The sequence below is a fragment of the Taurulus bubalis genome, assembly GCF_910589615.1.
Source record: "Taurulus bubalis genome assembly, chromosome: 11".
Classification (NCBI taxonomy): Eukaryota; Metazoa; Chordata; class Actinopteri; order Perciformes; family Cottidae; genus Taurulus; species Taurulus bubalis.
The window spans coordinates 8337855-8357835 of record NC_136599.1 but is presented as its reverse complement, the minus strand read 5'-3'; the positions used below and the strand labels follow the sequence as shown (position 1 = coordinate 8357835).

Below are 19981 nucleotides of genomic sequence, written 5' to 3'. Positions count from 1 at the left end.
TCTTCATTCCAATTCATCCTGAACATGTCTGCAAATTCTTTCCCTGACAAGTTAAGGTCCATTCAACCAGACGAAATGAAAGGAGGGATACAGTGGATATCAAATATGCTGGAGTAGAATTGTAAAATGTGTCACTTTTGTAATTCTGCATTCGCATTTATGGAATGCATTTCCAGAAATGTAGCTTTGATTCGACAATATTGTAAATGTGTGTATTGCCTTTCTGTTCGGGATGAAGCGCACTGTTACTGGCAGTCACGGTCGTGAGCTTTTCTCCAATCTAAATATTTGTGCCAATGTGTACCTAAGCAGCGTGTGTTCATCTTTTAGGCCCCTCGTCTCATCTCCCCCTAACTCCTCTGATCTCAGACCGTGGTGACAGACAGCAGGGGGTTGTAGACTTTCTTCCCATCTGCAGAGCTGGACCCGTGGGCCAGAAGCTCCTGTATCGTGATCCAGTTGTCCAGGATTCTGCGACTCCTCTTCTTCACGCTCCTGCGGTGGCACAGCTCCAGGATGGAGGTGGGCTCCTGCTGCTGCGGCGCCCCCTGCTGCCCTCCACCGCTCCCTCCCTGCTCCCTCTCGCGCTCCCTCAAACAGTCGAGGCGGCTCTGCATCATGAACTCCCTGCGCCGCCGCTGCTCTCGGGCCTTCAGCAGCTGCTGCTTGCGCTCCTCTTTGCTCCAGTACCGGCCCATCTTCATTTCGCTCACGGCGTCGTCGTCCGTCGTCATGCCGCTGCGCTCCTCTCTGATCTTCATGGCCCGGGCCTTCAGGAGGCGATCCCTCACGGGCCGCTTGGCCACGTAGCGGGAGCCGTCGCTGCGGATCTTCACCTTCCACTCCATGCGAGGGGAGGCCGGCGGCATCGGAGGGGACAATGGTACAGCTCCGACATCTTTACACGTGCTACCCAAGCTCATTGGGCTGTCGTCGGCCCAAGTCTCCATGCTGCCCTCCTTGGGAGCGTCTCTGAGTCCGCCGAGCCGCTCCGGGGTGGACGGGGACCTCAGCTGCATGCAGCTGAGGTAGTGCTGAGCTGGCTTTGTGTCCGTCTGACGGCGGGACAGGTAAGGGCTGTTGTCTGCACTGTATCCACCAGACCTCTCAGCGGTCCCATTGGCTTTGGGAGTGCGTCTCACCTCTCCATCTGAGCCCCGCCTGGTTCCTCTGTCCCGGGACAGGGACCTGACCTTAGCTCCGGGGCTGTACGTCTTAGCCTCGGCTCGTCTCCTGTGGGAGTGGGGAGAGTAGGCTTGGTTGAGGTTTGCTTGCGTCCCGTCGCCTCTCTCGACCCTGGTTCCTCTCTGCCGAGTGGAGGATGGAAGCTGCAGAGCCGCTAGGAGAAGAGGCTCTCCTCTCTCCAGGCTCTGTGTGGAGGGGGAAGGGTGCAGGTCGTTGACCAGAGGGGTGCTCCTGCAACTCTCCCCTCCAGTGTTGTAGGCACTCGTGCTGTCCTTATCCGAGCGCTCCCTCTCTGGCAGCTCATTGATGTCTGACAGCGCGTGGTGACAGGACTCCTCGCTGACCAACGCGCCGCCGATGTCAAAGCGTCCGGCTCCTACTCCAACGCCTACACCGGCTCCGTTCTTGTCCTCGAGAGGCCAAGCCTTCAGACAGCGCTCCCTCAGCTGTTGCATCTTCTGCGCCCTCAGGATGTTGCGACACTTGAACTCCAAGTGCCGCAGCTCCTCTTCCAGGAGGGCCATTTCATGCTGAGTCAGGCTCTCGTTCCTGTTCACATCCAGCGAGACGCCGTCCTCCTGGGCCAGTGGCATCAGAGCATTACTGATCTTCTCATAGTAACACTTGATTTCCAGGAGCTCTTTGTACCTCTCGCACTCCTCCTCCGTCAGCCCGGGCATCATCATTCTCACCGGATCCGCAGCGTAAGGCCTCTCCAATCGCTCCACCGGTTCCAGCCCTACTCCATTAACACAGTCCAGCCCCAGGAGGGAGTCGGTGCTGAACTGGAGGTCCTGGGAGAGCAGCAATGGCGGGGTGTCCCCTCGGCCGGACAGAAACTTGCGCATGCTGCCGGGCGTATTGGTGGCGTTGGTATTGGAGGCACTGGTGTGGTCGTCTCCCAGGAGGTCGTGTTCAGACGACTCCTCGTAGCGCGTGCTTTCATCCGTGCGGCCCACGCCGCTGTCCAGCTCCTGGCTGTTGCTCAACACCGTGTGGAGCAAATCGGGCGAGTCCCTGTTCAATGAGCGGCCGTGGCCTCCCAGTACACCCCCACCAGCAACGCCGCCCGGCCCAGCACCCAGGACGGAGGCGCCGCTCCTCACTCTGTGACCGCCGGGGAGATTGACAGCGTTGTCCAGCGTCTCCAGGTCCAGCTCGTCTTGATCCAGCTGGTTGTCATTCTGGCAGGTGAAGGTTGTGGAATGGAGTTGATGGCATTGCAGTGGAGGTGTTAAGGTCAATGTTGAAGAGACAAACAAAAGACAAAAGGAAGAGTTTGCATTAGAACGCCAGTGAAGACACGTACAGCTCGTGTCCAGCAGTTTAAAAAACGTATATATTTTTAGAGCTTTTAAGACATTTTAAAGCATTTACAGTTTTAATTTGGCCACTTCAGGGAAACCAGCTCCAAACACAATATTGACATATCATCTTTGTAGTTGATTTGGTAAATGTATTAGTAAACCTGTTGGCTGTTTACACATAAGGCAGATATGGGGCGTTGTCTGTGTAAACAACCCGAATATAGCAGCTTTAACGCTGAGTGCAGCACATTTCTAAACTGATGTAAGATCAGTGCTCCTGTCTGCCACTAGATAGAGCCAGTGCTGTGTGAGATTTTAACATCATTTCAAAATGCTTTTGGAAATGGAAACCCATTGAGTAATTTGTCTGTTGAGGAAAACAAACAATTATAGCTCATGTTTACTTCATCCAAGCATTCGCTATCTAATAGCGAGCATAGTCAAGTATTCAGTATTGGACGATGAATGTCCATCAAGAATCTTTAGAGATGAATACAACTTAATATTTTAGAAGTGTTGTTGTTTGTGAGCTGTTTACTTTGCTGTATTGATTGTCGTCCCTTCATCAAATAAAATGCAAATACTTGCGCTGGAATAACTACACAATTCATTCATCGCAGCCCAGCTGATCTCGACTAATTGGTTTGATTTGAATGCGAGTTGCAGTGCAGACTACAGACCAAGTATTGATTATCCTCATTCTTATTCGTCGACGCCGCCTTCAGTTCTCTCTCTCTTTCTCCCTCAAGACAACAGATCAAGCTTTAATCTCTGCTTGTGCATCTCCCTCTGATGATTCCCCGTCTTCCCCTCGCTCTCTTGAATCTTAATGTGGGACCAATGCCTTGGCAATATAAATCTTCAGCCTTTCGCAGGTAGTGCGTGTGCTCATCTCTCTCAATACAAGGACAAATTTAAATGGAGGAGAGGTTGTTTGTGTCTGCAGGTGTGTGTGTCTTTGACTATTTTAACAAGTGCTGTATAAATCTGCCCTTTAGCTCCTTCTGCACAGATGCAGCATACCAGGTTTTTTTATTCTCACATATAATGTGTCCAACTGCAGTTTTTTTTTATATAGTTCGCAATGAAAATCCGTTTGATTGTGTCAACATGTGTCAAGTTGTATACATTTACAAGTCATTTTGGTGGAGGTGTGTTATTGAGGGGCATCCGCTGTGTGTTACAATGTCCTCCTATCTGCTGGAGCAGTGACCTTGGGGGAAACAAAGCGGTGCAACATTTGCACTGTGAGTGCAAGCGCTATTTGTCTTTGCCTCTCTCGTCACAGTATCTGTGTACTCATCATGTTTTTGCACCTCTTTGCTTTTCAAGCACCGTGCAGCTTGCAGTGCAGGAGGACACAGCAGAGCACCAAGCTCTTCATCGTGTCCCCTTTTTCTTTTCTGTTCTGAATATCACGACTACGTTTTTTTTTCCCCAGAGCAATACCTGCAGATGCCCTAGTAGCATGTAAAGTAATTTCTTGCGACATAAAGAGGGAGATAAGGGGAGAAGAATGTATTATGTTTTAGGTCAGTATTCAGATTGAGCCTTGCAGTGCGCTCCCCCCCCCGGAGACTGCGTATCCAATTTCCTCACCTCTATCTCGGGTCGTGCGAGGAGCAGGGAGACATTAGTGCTGTCCTCTCTGGTGAGAATAGCTACTGCCTCCTCTCTGTCCTGGATGTCCACTCCATTAATCTGAGAAAGGAAGCGGAGAATAAAAACTGAGCTAATGTCAGAAAAAGAAAGACCCTTCACACCAAGGCTAGATTCAATTAGGAAAGAGTCAGGGAAAATAAATGTCTCTTTAGCTTAATAGCATAAGTAATGACAGTCAATCTCTTATAAAGTGGTTTTGAATAATTTTCGCACTATAAGCAATTTCCTTTAATATGATAATATGGTAATAATAAGGTTGGATTAAAAGGGACTTGACTATTGTGGACCAGGGGTTATCTTAAACTTTAGTTTCATGCATTACGTACCTAAAGAAAAAGTAAAACGCTGTTGCTGTAGTATTGATGGCATCATTTAAAAGAATTCGAGCCCCCGTATATTTTAGGAACGTGTACCTGTAGGATTCTGTCTCCTTTGCGAATGCGTCCATCTAAAGCAGCGATGCTGTTTGGGTTCACCTGGGGGGAAAAAAGAAGGATTTGTTGAGGAGCGTAAAGAAATGGGGGAAACTTTATTGAAAACTTGATTTCATAACATTATCGTCACCTCTCCGACATATATTCCCAGGTCCTCCTCATCATCCGTTCTGTAACACACTGTCAGCCCGAGTTTATCCTGTTGACGAGACTTATACAGCTCCACCTCCTGAAGCAGCGAGAGAGGTGAGAGGATGTCAGACAGACCACAACGGGGGAAGAGTTTTGTCTAGTTTCAGTACCTCAAGGATCTCACCTCATATTCCAGTTCATCCTGTCTGTCCACTTCATGCTGAGTGATATCGAAGTAGTCAGTGGGGTCGTAGTATACGGGCTCTATGAAGCTGAGACAAATTCAGGATATAATATTTCAATAATTGGGGCGGCTTTGAACTTCAAATGTGAGAACAGAATGGCATGGACTAGAACCAAGACGGCAGATGAGCTCTGGTCTGACAGTTGGGCATGATGCAAGGCCTATTAAACTGCTCCCACTCACAGTTCATTGAGTAGATATGGGTCCAGCAATGGCGGCAGCGGAGGGGAGGGCGGAGGGTCAGGAGGGGGTGGGGCGCCACAGGGATGCTGGCTGCTCTTGCCCAGGGTCAACATATGCTGGAAGCTGATGTCTGTTTGGGTGCAGCTGTCTACACAGTCGGCCATACCCATGGTCACGGGCACTAACCCGCCAGGGGGACCCGCTAGGCCTGCACGTCTGCGGGCCCCCCGCCTCAGTATGTTGGACAGCACAGGGTCCCGTATGTCCAGGGTGGGATCCCCAGAAAGGTGGGACAGCTCCTTTCCATTCATCTGGAAGCACAGTCAAAATCAAAATGGTGGAGGAGCAAATTTAATTGAAAGAGACTATTTTTGGTAAAGGAGGCTGAACATTCAGTGCTAGACCCAAATTCAAATGAGCTTAAAACATGTAATAGGGTAGCACATCCGCCAACCAAGGAGGACAAACACTCGCATTTCACCGGTTTATTTGGCTCACATTACGTGTGTAAGTGAAACGCAATTATTGTTGTCCTCCTTGATTTTTAATTCTGGGATATGATGCCCCATCATATTTTGTTAAATCAAAAGGAGAAATGGTGAAGGAATACATATAAAAACGAGGGGGGCGGGGGGGTATTTCTCTAATTATGTTTTTTTCTACATAGAACACAGAGAAACCACAAGAAACAGACAAAATTAGTGAAAATATAAACTAGATTGATACTGACATGATAAAAGGAAGGCAGTAGTGGAAAATAACTAAGTACTATTTCTTGCTGTTTTATACTTTTACTCCACTGGGAGGAATTGTACTTTAGTCGACTACATTTGTCTGAAAGCTAAAGTTACGTTGCAAAAAAAGGTCTGGACATCCACACAGGTGTTTTCACCCACGCTGATTAAGCCTCTGGTCAGGTGTGTGTTGAAGCGGCCCATGGAAAAATACATGACTCTAACAAGGGAGATGTCAATCTAATTAGACAAGTGAAAACACCTGTGGGGAGACAATTGGCAAGCAGGGCTTTTACTTTAACAACTTACTTTACTTGAGTGTTTTTTACAGTGTGGCGTTACTACTTTAACTTAAGTAAAGCAAACTTCTTCCACCACTGCAGGAAGGGAGGAAGATGGGATGGATGGATGGACCCACATGGGCAGTATTAGTTCACAGAAGGAAAGCTAGCTCACAAAAACACAGAACAAGAGGGGGGGCTACAGCGACACACAGTAAAGGAAAGACTGAGGTTGTGTTGGTTAATGGGAAACTATAAAGACACTTCAGCAGACATATAAGTGTCACACGGTTGACCGTGTTTCTACAGGCACACAGAGACAAAAAATACAAAAGGTTTATATCTAAAGGGTTTCAACGCCACATCACACAGAGCAAAAAGCTTTATACTCAGACCTTAAATCGACCGTCGGCCTCATAAGAGCACAACATGTTGTTTATGTGACTCTTCTGTGGAGAGAAGGAAAGAAATCAGGAAAATGGTAGAGTTGGAAAGTAATTTACATCAGAATAGTTGGGAAAATACCATGGATTTCTTAAGAACCTTTTTCATAAAGGAGAGAACCAGAGGCAGAAAAAACAAATATTCAAGTTAACAGCCACAGAGATAAAACGAGTTTCCTGAGTACATTAGTTTTGTGTGCTCCGGTCCTCCTGAACACTCTTCTGCAAAACATTGTTATCTTTCTTTTGTGTGAGTGGTTTCCCTGCAAATATATTTAAATAAGTAAACCTATTTAAATTCTGGAGAAACCACTTTCATTTTCTCTCTTTTCTGAACAATGGGAGCTTCACTAAAAAATATTATAATGTGATTTGTGCTGAATGTCACACAGTATGCTAGAAGTAAAACACTTCTAGCATACAGTACATTTTCATAGTTCCTTTTTCATTTCAGAGCTCATTGGACATGCAGTTCATTTAAACATTCCCCATACAGTGTAAATAGTTGTCATATGTATGTATGACAATATATGTATATGTATATGTATACAGAAGCATCACAACATGTGTCGTGACACACTGGTGTTGTTGAAAGCCACATCTCCCCTCTATCACACCATGGCTGGTTTGTACAGCAAGAAAGGGGAAGAGGGCCATTAATAATGAAAGTCTATTGAAAATAAATGTGGAGAAAGAATCAAAATCTGGGATTTGACTTCTGGGTTACTGAACCAAAAACATTACGGGTGAAATCAAGCAGGACTTCCCACAAACCTAAAGACGAAAGAATCATTCAGTATTCATACCCGATTCAGTATTTATAGTGGTTTTTAGTGGTTTGGCTCTATTGATATCTATGTGTGTCCCTCCAACAGCCAACCACTTTGGTCCAGACTGAGAAATGGCAAAGATCGCATAGATTGCCATGACATTTGGTACAGTCATGCATGTTCCCCTGAGGATGAATCCTAATGACTTTGGGGATCTCCTGACTTTTCCTCTCAGCAGGTCAAAATATCTAGTGAAGTATTCTACACCTAGTTGGATTGGCACCACACTTTATTTTTCATACATTCATGAGGTGTGGTAACCCTGCCAACGCTAACTCCTGGCTTTTCTTCTAGGGCAATCAGCAGGTCAAAGTTTTAATTTGTTCACAACCCTGGTTTAATACGTTTCAATCAGCCAGAGACCTGTAGCTCAAAGCGCACTGCACTGTTTGTTGAATTTGAATAGAATGGCAATTGAATTAACACATTTTCAAATTCACTCACGAAGACAAATTAAATTCTCCTGATTTCATTACAGGGGACAGTCGGCGACATGATGATGTCCGTGTGCAGTTACTGAGCCAGACGGCCTTTTGTAGAGTGCCATTCATGCTGCACTCAGTCACTGACCTTGGCGGTCTGCGCCTGCCGACATCTTTGCCGCCATGCTTCTTCATTCTCTCGTTCCCTCCCTCTGCTCTTGTCCCCTTCCAGTAATTGCATGTCAAATCAATGTTCCCCTGTGCAGCCAAGCACACAAACTTTCTTGCCACATTCAGCCCCTGCTCCCTTTTGGTTCCCTCCCATATAATACACCACCACAACCACCCTCTGGTCTATCTTTCCTGCTTTGCCATTGTGTTTCCATGCTCACATTCATTTCCCTGTCTGTTCTCTTCCTTCATCCCCACTCCTCCTCCTCCTCTCTCGTGTTTTCCAGAGATTCTGTTTTCTTTAGCCGTGCTGCCTCAGCAGTTCTGTCTTCCCTGTCCCTTCCCCATGGAGACGACATCTCACCCTCCTCCCACTCCTCTATTTCAGTCGGTCCATCTCCTTGTGTGTGTTCGTCCTTCCTCACACTAATGTACCCTCATAAATCTTTCTATCTCTCCTAATGAGCCTCTTCACTTGGAGACAAATAAGAAGCTTCCTCCTTACATGGCCTTTTGGCGATGAAGGAATCAACACTGTGTAGTTTGCATGTTAGATTAGAGGAAAATCGCACCTCAACACCCTTCACCAAAGTGCATATTTATTTCAGCTCCAGCCTCGTGATTTTTCATTCTCTCCAAACAACAGGCGGTATCTATTGTTTCAGTGCTTCTGACCACAAGGCCCAGCTCTCCAGAATCAGAGAAAGGCTGTTAGGAGGCAGCTCCGTGGTCCTGAGTGACAGGTATGAATACTGAGAGAGCGGGAGAAGAGGGGGATTTCTCATTTATTATCAATGAGAGGTGCTGGGATTGCTTTGAAGATGACTTCATGCAGGGTAATGGTTGTTGTGTGTTAGACCTGACTTGGTGGAGAATCCATTACACTCTTGCCATGTTCTGTTCTCTATTATCTATGAGTTAGGAGGTCATTACATACATCTGCTCTTTATAAGTGACAAAAGCAATGCATATAATGAACCCTCAGGTGCACACCCACCCCCACACTCCATCTCAAATTCTATTTATTTGTGTTTCAAAATAATTTAAATTCAGAAAAATAGTAAACCTTCAAATCCCCAGTCGGGGGTGCATGGGCGGTGGCAGTATCAGCGGGAGAGGAGGGAGGCTGATGCGTGAGAGATGAAAGAGATGCAAAGAGTTCGAAGTGGAGAAAAGAGAACGCAAAGGCAGGAAGACACTGAAGGAGTGCAGGGGGAGCAAGGAGGAAGGGATGTGAGGGGCACGTAATGATGCAGGAGAAATGTAGAGAACGAGCTTTCAAGGAATTGCTGGGTGAAAGTAAACGGCGAGAGTCTGGCTCTAGGTTCAGTACTTGTATGTAAACACACACACACACACAATGAAGGCTCATGGGAAATTACTAAGTGGTTGATGCATAATTAGTCTTTTTTTGAAAGCCCCTTTAAAGAGCAAATTAATCGCGTGTGCTGTATAACAGGCGGAGATGAAAAAGAGGAGGGAGACCGACTCTACAGTAACGCACCGTATCCTAAACGCATGTGGAAAGAAACACAAACCGTCTCAATCCAAAGTGTTTTCCTCCAAGAATCACAGAGTCTTTCACAAACCTGGTCTGTGTATTCCACAGTTTGCCCTCCGACCCCCGACCCCCTACCAACATTGAATTCCACGTGTTCACTAATTGATTTTTCTCATCTTCCATACTTTGAAGGATGAAGCAGTCGCCTCCTCAGTAAATCAATTTATCTGGAGAAGAAGTTGACATACTATGACCCCTGTTTGATATCACTGAGCTAATTCTAATGAACAAGCAGGGAGAGATACAGTAGGCCTCTTATAAACTGATAACAGTGGGAAGATATTGATTTAAAACATTCTTTGAAATGATGGCGATGGAGCTAGCAAGCCTCCGCAGGAATATGGACTGTATTAATTTACATAATTGTGTTAATTATACATTATCGGTTGGAACAAAAGAACAAATTATTGGTCGGTAGCAGAAGAAGAACAGTCTGTAAAACACATCACAGGCTACATGGCCTTACAATAAAGCCCTCCACCCTTTCTTTTTCCTGTCACTCCTTTCCTATTAAATGAGACATCCTCTCCATCCTTTTTGTCCCGGGGTCCATGTCAGTCACACGACTGAGAAGTGAAAGGGCAGGAACCCGACAGACACACATGTTCCACACACGAGCTGCACTTCACCTGAGGAAACTAACACTTTCCTGACATAAAAAGAACCTGACGCGCCAAAAGGTAATGAGCGATCTTTCAGGTGATGCAATTAACCTGGAGTTTCTTTTTTCTTTATATTGTATATAAAGAAATATATATATAAACTCCTCCCCCACGCCCCTTAAACAAGTATATATATTTTTAGGTTTTATTGATGAAGTCGTCAATTTGAACCCCTCCTGTCGCGCCTCCATAACTTTATGCTGGTGTATAAACAAATAATGAATGTAAATTCTCTCTTTAGGTAACGAGTTATAACATATGTTCTCATAGGTGAAGATATATATTATTGAAAATACGGTTCATGAATTAACATTCCTGTGTGCACATGCATGAGGGTGTGAACGCAACCATGCACGTATTTATCTAATGTCAGCTGATCATTATTGATCCTCATCAGTTGGCCTCTTGTGGCTGTCGGGATGGTTCTTCATGTCATTGTGAATAAAAGCACATTAGGTTTGTTTAATGACGCCAGTTGCCATGGAAACAGCCGCTTTACAGTGACGGAGGAGAGAAAAAAGGAGTGGCTGAAGAGCTCGGGGGGGGGGGGGGCAGAGGTTTACTGTGTGTGTGTAGGTCAGGTACTCTGCAAAATGTATGTAAAATGCTACATTTTTATCAAAATGGTTTATGTGCACATGAAGTCTATAATTGAGTCCGTAACTCATCAACTGAACAACAATATGCTTTTTTACTCGGGGCTGTAAGAGGCTAAATTGATCAGAAACACGCCAATGGGTGTGAACCAATCACCAGTGTGCAGCGTATGTGTAGCAGAAGCCCAATGTATAATGCATGAGTTGTATTCCTTTGGCAAGAGAAGCAAGTGTTTTGATATAGTCAAATTTAACAGCCTGGTTTCCAGCCTGATGTAGCTGTAAGCTGTGTAATGCTGTATTTATTGTCTAAAGACAGTTACTCGGTAGACTGCATCTAATTTGAAGGTGTAATTATACACGATAGTTAAGGAAAACAGCTCAAAGCGAAAAAACCTCTAAAGGCCATGAAATGTGTTTGTGGGGGTTGGAGGGAAATATAATTATGTTTGTTTTGTTAAATGATTGCACACTGTATACCTCCATCTTTTTCTTTGGCATGAGCATTGGATTAATCAGCCATCTGCACAGCAACAATTGCATTGTTTGTAATCGTTAATAACTGAGATTGAATTTTTATGGAGAAATTAAAAACAGCAGTCTGAGTTCCTCTCTATTTTGGAATGTTATGCTTTTTGATTGCAGTTCAACAGACCTCTGAGTTTCACTGACTATATTCTCATTGCAATGTACTCGTCAGCTTCTGAAAGCCAAAGGCTGTGGCTCTGGTTCAGTCCTCTATCTGCGTTTGCTCTCTCTCTCTCTCTCTCTCTCTCTCATGCTCCTCTGCTCCCTGCCAGCGATGCCGCTTCTGGCTCACCAGACCACAATATATGCCGTCTTACTGCTCCGACACCTCAAAACCTCTGCTTTACCGACACAACCACAGGCTCTCGCACAATAGATTAGCATGCAACATGACAACTGCTCTGCATGCACCAAATCATACAACCCATCTCCTGCCATCACTGTTGGCTCCACTCATCGCCACGCCCGTCTGGATGCCACGTGCAGATATACTCTGCCTGACAGAGCTCAAGTGTTTCTCGGCTGACAGCTGTGTGGGGACACGGTTGACCTCGCGTTGCCAGATCAGTGGAATTATTACATTTCCACTTTCAAAGTCGTTAACCTACACGCAGTCGGTGTCATTACTTCTGACCCCTGTTGGATAAGGTCACTGATTTATGGAATGCTTTGTGAAGTAATTCCAGCTTCTCTTTGCTCCCATGAAGAGTTAAAATCTTTTAATCAAAAGGGCAAACGGCAGGAGAACAAAAATAAGCGGTTAAAATAGGCAAATTAAAGAGGGAAGGAAAGTCTTTTCATCCCTCTTTAACTCATTATCATGCTTCTATTTGGACTCTGTCTCCCTCCATGTTTTTATTTCTCTTGGCATTGCCTCTGGCACCAGATGCAGCCCAGTTAACTGGCCCACAGCCCGACTCCAGCATGCCAGAGACCCAGCTGAGGCTTCAGATGCTACAGATATGGAAAGTGTTGCGCCGCATACCCATGAGTGCTGTGATTTTTTTTCATGCTTCGTAAGCACGGGACTTATTTTGGTCACCGCGTGTATCGTGGAGTCACTGAGCAGCAGCTTCCTTATAGGCACTGCACAGCCAGACGAGCTTACTCGCATACAGTCCGTGGTCCCAGTTGGCCGGTGGTGCTGAGGCTGTAACCGTGGCAACCCCTCTCTCCCATAACACTTTAGCGAGGCTTTAACAAGCCATCCATCCTACCGCCTTCGTGGCTCTGCAGGACTCGACTTTCCCCACGCCAGCGACTCGCTCGACGCAGTCTAGCGCTGCTCTCTCTGATCGTAATCATTGTAATCGGAGTGAAGTATCATGATCATAATTATCGGTATTATCTTCACCGATTGACTATTTCAATAAATAGCCTTGCTCGAAAGTGATTTCAACAGATTTATTATTTGGGGCTAATATTTGCTTCAAATCTACACAAAAGGCCTACAAGTTCAGCAAAGTGTGAGAGGTGTCACAGGATCTGGAGCTTATATTAAATTAATCAGTCCTGTTCAATGCAGTCACAGTTTAATTCACCTAATTAATTGTATTAATTGCTCAATTTGATGTCACTATCATATTTAAGTAAGTGATATAATGGCGCTAATGTTTTATTTGTACTTTTTCATGAATGACCTGATGTTATTATCCTTACCATTTCCATGAATACAAATAACTGTGGTTTTTAGATGCTCAATGTGTCATTAGTTTGAAACTGGAATACTACTATTGGGAATTATTTGGGTTAATTGAGTTTGTCAACGTGATGAAGTTCTGTGGATTTTTACTGCAGACATTTTTGTCTGAGCTGTTTTGATTTACACTCATCCAGCAGCATCACTGTCAGAAAGATTAAGACAGAATAACGATGAAAACTTTAAGGACACACAAAGGAATGCTTTTGCTTGAAGACAGGAAAAGAAAAGAAACGCAAGCAGAGAGAGAGAGAGAGAGAGAGAGAGAGAGAGAGAGAGAGAGAGAGAGAGAGAGAGAGGAGACTGAGTGCTCACCTGGAACATGACCCTGTATTGTTCCTCAGGCTTTTGAACCACGCACATGTTGCACCCCATAGTGACTTTTGACACGGCGCTGGACTGTGCAGGTTCAAAATTGCCCCACTTGACCAGTTCTCACAGCAGGACGTTCTCTATCAAGGTCTTTGTCTGTGGCAGTGGAAAGAGCCCCACCCTCATTCGCAGGCTTGTGGTATCAAGCACTCCTCCTCCTCCTCAGAGTAACACACAACACATCCCCGCCGGGGACAGATTCACAGTTTGTTTTGCTGTGTTCTCCTCTTCTCGTTCAAAATTCAAGCGTTATAATCCAAAGTACGTTCAAAGGTGGAGATTGTTTCAGACCTGCATGACCACGTGTGAGCATCTGTCTCCATCGCAGGCAAGATGTTGCTTGTTTCAGTACATGTGCTTGTTGCAGATCATCCAGTTATCTTGGATCTGGAGAAAGGATGTTTGTAAGAGTCCTGCTAGTTTTGTGCTTATGTAGATTAGGCAGTTGTTTTCAGTCAAATCAATGCTGATCCAGTGACTTGTCAAAAGTATATCATCAGGTATCATCAGATCATAAGGTATACTTGCTGGACCGTGCCTGGTCTGTTCTTTAGTGTTGAAAACTGCAGTGTAGAGCAGCTTTCTTCCAGCTGGACTTCCTCACGCTGTTCCTGAGTTTTTTCACTCGCAGCACTAGACAACCAAACAGCATCACTTTCAGCAATGCTCTTTGAACAATGTAGATACAAACTATACCGCTATCAAATAACTCCCCTCAGTCCTGTTTTTCTTCTTCGACCTCCCACAACGAGCACATCCCTTGCTAAACCCTCTGCGTTCCAGGATTGCTGAGTGGCTGCTAACATAACTTCTGCACCTGAAAACCCTATCAGGACAGCCCTGCTCTCATCCACCACTTCAGGATCAAAGTATTGTTCAAGGTATTTGCTAATTTAACTTTTAAGTGGGGCAGGTTCAGTGGTTTAAGCTCTTGCTTTGCAGCTGAGATAAGTATGCCATGCACACCTGCACACACATCAAGACAGGCAACGACACGCGGTTCTCTCAACTACAAGCACACAAGCTGACAAATTTCCTGTAACTGTCAGCAGAACTGCCATCAACGGAAAAGTAATTTTCATACTGCCTCTCCGAATAATACAAGACATGCATGGAACTGCAAGAGCGTTATAGTAGATTGCAGCGGAAACACATGGCGTTTATCTGATCTGTTGTCAGATATCATGACAAGTATTGGACCATTGATTCTCTACACTACAGCACGCTCAGCACCCTGGCAGACTGCTCTAGGGTGAGATCTGAATGATGGATTATAATTAAATTAGTGACCTCTTAAGCAGAGATGAGACTCGATCTCTGTCCTGACTGTGCAGAGAAATCAATATCAAACCAACTCGTGGATTAATTGGATTGTGTGCTTGCAAGGTGATAAAGATTGTTTATCACAAGTGCCATCAATGTTTGACACATCCAATGATTTCATTTATTTAGGCAGGTCATTTTTATCAGCCTGCGGAAATACAAACGCATTATCTCATGCTACAATATTTAAATTGCACTTGACTAGCTCCTACAATCAGATTAGCCTCAGTCAGGGATAACCGGAATTAGAAGGGTAACAGAATCTCAATATAACTTTCTCAAATGTCTTCCTGTCCCCTTTCTTGCCCTCCGGGTCCCATCATGTTGGATAAACCTTTATCTTTAATCCTCCAGTGAGACTTAAGTCTTGTTTCAAAGGTCCATTGCCGGCGTGCTGCCGGCGACAAGGTGTGAGAGCTGCTAATCCTCATTCAAGCCTCCACTACACCTGTATCCTTTCAAAAAGCAGTATAATCCCACAGTCTGCCCCTAATTTAAACCAACCAATTCACACTCCCTCACACGTGCATACTGGTATACACACACCAGCACACAGGGAAGCGCAGTCACTTGGGGAAGCGACAGCCTGGTAGTCAGGAGAGCAGATGCTAATCAAGCTACAGCGAGGTGTCAGACGTGCTCAGCAGGCAGGTGTGCTCCAACTGCCACCCCCTCTCTCCATATACCTCTATCTACCGGCGTATCAATCCTACATGATTATTGTTGTGGACTGCCGACAATCACCCTCTGCTTGCCATGCTTTCAGAATAAAATATTGTATAAATACGACAGATGAATTAGAAAAATGCCTATATTCTTCTAAAAAAACATTGAGTTTGAAATGATGTCCTCATGTGGCACAAATGCACCCATAAAAGTTATCTTCAGTCCGCAAGCAGGAAAAGAACGGCAGTCAGTAAGTCCATGTTAATCCTCCCTTTGTCCTCTGGTCACTCTATTTGAAATATCCACAGGAGGGTATTTGTGTTTCAGAAAAGACATAGAAACCATGGTGGAGTATTCCAGGTGGTTAGGGTGTTGAGCAGAGTACAGCGCTTGTCTCAGGTCAGTGATAAATCACCACCAGCAGCCCCACAAGATGAGAGAAATCACTAACGGCTGATTGGAGGATACTTCTTGGCTTCTCCCCTTGGGTGCGACGGTAAGTGCACTCCCCCAATGCAGTGCTGGGAGGTGGGGGGGGACACAAAAGGCGGTTGTTCCCCAGCTGTGAAGGCGCCTGCTGATCTGGACACTGCACTAAAGCTGAATTCGCATGGAATTTACACTGTATAATTCCTCGCTCTCTTCCCGTCTCTCTCTCTCTCTCTTTCTCTCTCTCTCCCTCACCGCCTTTCTCTCCGTTTCCAGGGCTGGGCTACTGCTCTCTTTTCAAGTCCCCCATAATTCTTACCCACACCTCATTTGCTACCCTCTCCCTCCTCCTTACTCTCTCTTCTCCCCTGCCTCTCTCTGCTTGTCTGCAGGCAAGAGAGCGAGCACTGGAAAGCCTATGCATACTGTTTGAGCAGGACAGGACTAGATAACCAAAGCCACATAAAAGTGAATGAAATATCAAGGTTTGCATGCATCAAGATATGCAGACAAACAGGAAATGGGTTAATCCGTCCCAGGCATGTAAGCAATTCTATGTCACCTTGAGTTCATATGAGAGAGCATTAGAAAGAAAAGGATGATTGCACCTATTCATACCAGTGGAAATGCCCAAAGCAGGTAGGGAGCTTGTGACTGGCTGTGCATTTAGATGAGGTTCGGCGCTTGCACAAAGAAGGAGGGTAGAGAAATACTGGGGAAAGAGGGAAAACAAGTGAATAACAGGTGTGACAAGATACATTGAAAGATATGGAAGAGAGCCAAGAGAGAAAATGCAAATGACTGTGTGGGAGAGCAGCGAAGGAGCTGGGATGTAGTGGAACAACGGTTTTCTGCAGTAATCACAATGACCCTCTGAGGATTAGGTGGGGGATTGTGATATTTGTGAGCAAAAATTCCTCTGTTCTCCCAGTGAAACTACACACAATCTGCGCACCACTCTTTGCTAATTTTCAATTTAAAAAAGGCTTTACTGGCACATTTACTGCAGTGCCACTATCAAAGACCTCTGGGCTGCAGAAGATGTAGTCCACAGGGCAGAAAGGATTTGAGTCATTGATACCAACATGCTGAACCAATTTTATCCACAGTAAGCAACCACACTCAGGGTTGACCTTTCTAGGGGATACTGTTATTTTCTACCCGTCAGTTCGCTTTTATTCCATCTTCGTGTGCTTGAGCTATATATATCAGAGAGTAATTTATCAGCTGCCAAGAAATGAAGAAAACTTCTGCAAGCATGCAGTGCCGTAGCACTTATTATGCCGCTCTCTCTCTCATGCACACATTTTTAACCTCCTGTGTGGTGATAGTGGACGTTTGAAATTCATGTTGGCTTTTAGTTCAACAGGCTTACGCATATGATTTAGCTCTCCGAATCCCGCAAAGCCACTAATACTGAATGCACACCACAAACTGTTTACACCTACTCACACAAACACACCCAGGACGACATCGCTCTTGTGTTGTTATCTGTTGCACTCGTGCATCACTCGGCCCCGATCTGTCCACTTTAGATCTTCATCCCCAACACAAAAGGTCAGTGTGTTATGTGGAAATACTTTGAAAGATCAACTGCCCGCTCCGCAACACAGAAAAGTAGAGGGCATCCCATTTAAACGGACAGGTCCGCCTTGTACAGCTCATGTACAATGTATCTGTTCCCAGCTTAAATACCAGCACTTGTCATCTCACATTATCTACTACTGATTCTTGCACTTCCATCTTGTACGAACCTGGCCAAAGAGCCAGTAGCCTGAATATGCTGCCCTTCTATTTCTCCACTGAACTCTACCTTTGGTCTCACATTAGCATACCTCCCTACATGAGTCATGAACACAAATGCAGAGCAAAAGCTGAAAGACATTCTTTTGTCCTGTAATATTCCACGAGACAATGTGTCATGTTCTGTCAGTTGTGCGGCACCAACATGCACAAGAGGGGAAGCTTCGGTCTCGTAAAAATGTTAATTGAAATTATTATGTATTCATGAGTAAAAGAGAAATAGCAAGACCTACATTTATAAAGGGGGAGTAAAAAGGGGAAAGGAGGAGGAAAGAACAATGGGGAGATGAAAGCAAAAGGAATCAAACTACGTTGTTTTTTTAAAGAACGGCATCTGTCTTTCAGACAAGACCTTTCTTTTCTTTGGAGAGAAGCAGAGCATGGAGGCACAGGGCTGATAGCAGCAGAGCCGTGGAATACTGGCAGAATTTTAACAGTGTTCTCATTATTTATTTACTGCTCTGTGGAAAAGACTGCCAGTTCATAATACACTGCTGCAAGAACCATATTTGGGGTTTCTTTGCATATATGTATACGTGCATGCTTACGTCTGTGTGCATGCGACGTGACTGCCATATCATAGTAAGGGTTAGCAGCAGCAGCAGCAGCAGCAGCAGCAGCAGCTCCATTCACATTCTGGAGAAGTCTCTGTGTGTGAAAGCTATTTCATAGAGGAAAACAATGAGGGCCAGCCACGTCTAAGCTGCACTGAGACGGCATGAGATGGGGACTTAAACTGTGGAGAGACGGATAGATGAAGGAAAGGAAGCCAGTGTGTGGACTGAGGAGTCTCTACGATCGGTAACTGTGTCTAAGTGTAGTGGAGAATACTTTGGTCAGACTAAAGATGGACTTGCTAAGAGGAAATAGACTCAAGACAGGAGTCAACACTGATATGCATCAAGTGGATGGTCAATTAAGAGTAAAGTAAATTGGTTTTTTTCAAACTGCTGTTGCTGTTGGTTTCAAATAAAGTTACAACATGGTTGATAAAGGTGTCCCACAAGGAGTAATAGTAGCTCCCCTGCTATTCATTATATACATAAATAATACAAATTCCAACTGTGCATGGCGATGTACTGAACTTCAAACCAAGTCTCTCTATATGTCACTGTGTTTGTCCGATAGTCAATTCATTTGAATCTAATCTAGTGTTATGAGTCGTTAAGAATTTGGTTAGATTGTATGTTTTCCTGCAAAACCCACGTTAAACATTTACTCACTCAAAAACGAAAACATTCGATTGGATTCTTGCAACAGATTACTCCCTTGATAACATTATACAGCAAACCATTTACCACAGTGTCACTTGTTTCATTACTCAAGATAGCTATTGCACAAGTGAGGCCTATATTTGAGCTATATTGAGAACTATAATATTATCTGATATAAATTGCACAGATTCAAAGTAAACAACCACGACTTCAGATCACAGAATAGGTGAAAGGTTTCTCGTACAAACTTTGAACTTGTTCCCGGCACTACAGTATTAAACAGGAATGAACTACAAAACAAATGGAAGTTATAGAGATCATGTTCTGATTATTTTAATAATATCTGTTATTGTATTCATCGGTGTGTGTGTGTGTGTGTGTGTGTATGTGATGATTGTATTTGTGTGACTGAGTCATCTTGCTGTGATAATTTGTTCTCCGGGCCCTTTTGCAAAAAAAAAAGATCTGGATCTCAAGAACACTTCCTGAATAAATTAAGCTTCGATAATAATGTAAGAAAGTAGAAATCATGCCGTGAAGATTTTGACTTTGAGCACCATTTTTTTAAAGAGAGCTCCAGCGAGAAAAGAAAAGAAAAAGGGAGATGTTGTAACACCATGTAAATAGCACAGATTATTTTTTATGAAAGGGGAGCGAAGAGACACAGAAACAAGCCGACACACTTGAGAGTTGTTGAACAGTATAAAGAATTAAATTATCTGTCTTTCATAAGAGGCTGACTGGCATGTGGGACATGTAAGTCCTCTTACACAAATTAATGGCTTTTCATGACAGACGGGGAGATGAGGCAGGGACGGGGAAGGGCTTTATTCCCAAATGTCAACCCATCACTGTTCTTCAATCGGCAGTCATCGCAGCTATATACCCTCTATTCCCAGTTCTCATCCCGCTCTGCTCCTGTGTCACAACAGACTAAACACGGAGCAGGGATGAGCCGGGAAGAGGAGCAGAGGGCGATAAAGGGGATGTAAGGGGTAAAGGAGGGAGGGAGGCGAGGGATTGGCTTTGACCAACATCATCTCACCTGTAAAGAAAGAATAAATGCGAGGCTGAGACCAAAGAGATTACCAAGCATATAA

General features: G+C 44.8%; 1 protein-coding gene across 1 annotated transcript; it reads right to left on the bottom strand.

Moving 5' to 3' along the window:
• Positions 1–365: 365 nt before the first annotated feature.
• Positions 366–13449, bottom strand: LOC306743085 (PDZ domain-containing protein 4-like; the record flags this gene model as incomplete). Its single annotated transcript, XM_079225566.1, has 8 exons — positions 366–2369; positions 4092–4193; positions 4568–4630; positions 4719–4817; positions 4905–4992; positions 5148–5458; positions 6558–6611; positions 13390–13449. 8 exons carry the CDS (start codon positions 13447–13449, stop codon positions 366–368), a joined length of 2781 nt encoding a protein of 926 aa, XP_079081692.1.
• Positions 13450–19981: the final 6532 nt, after the last annotated feature.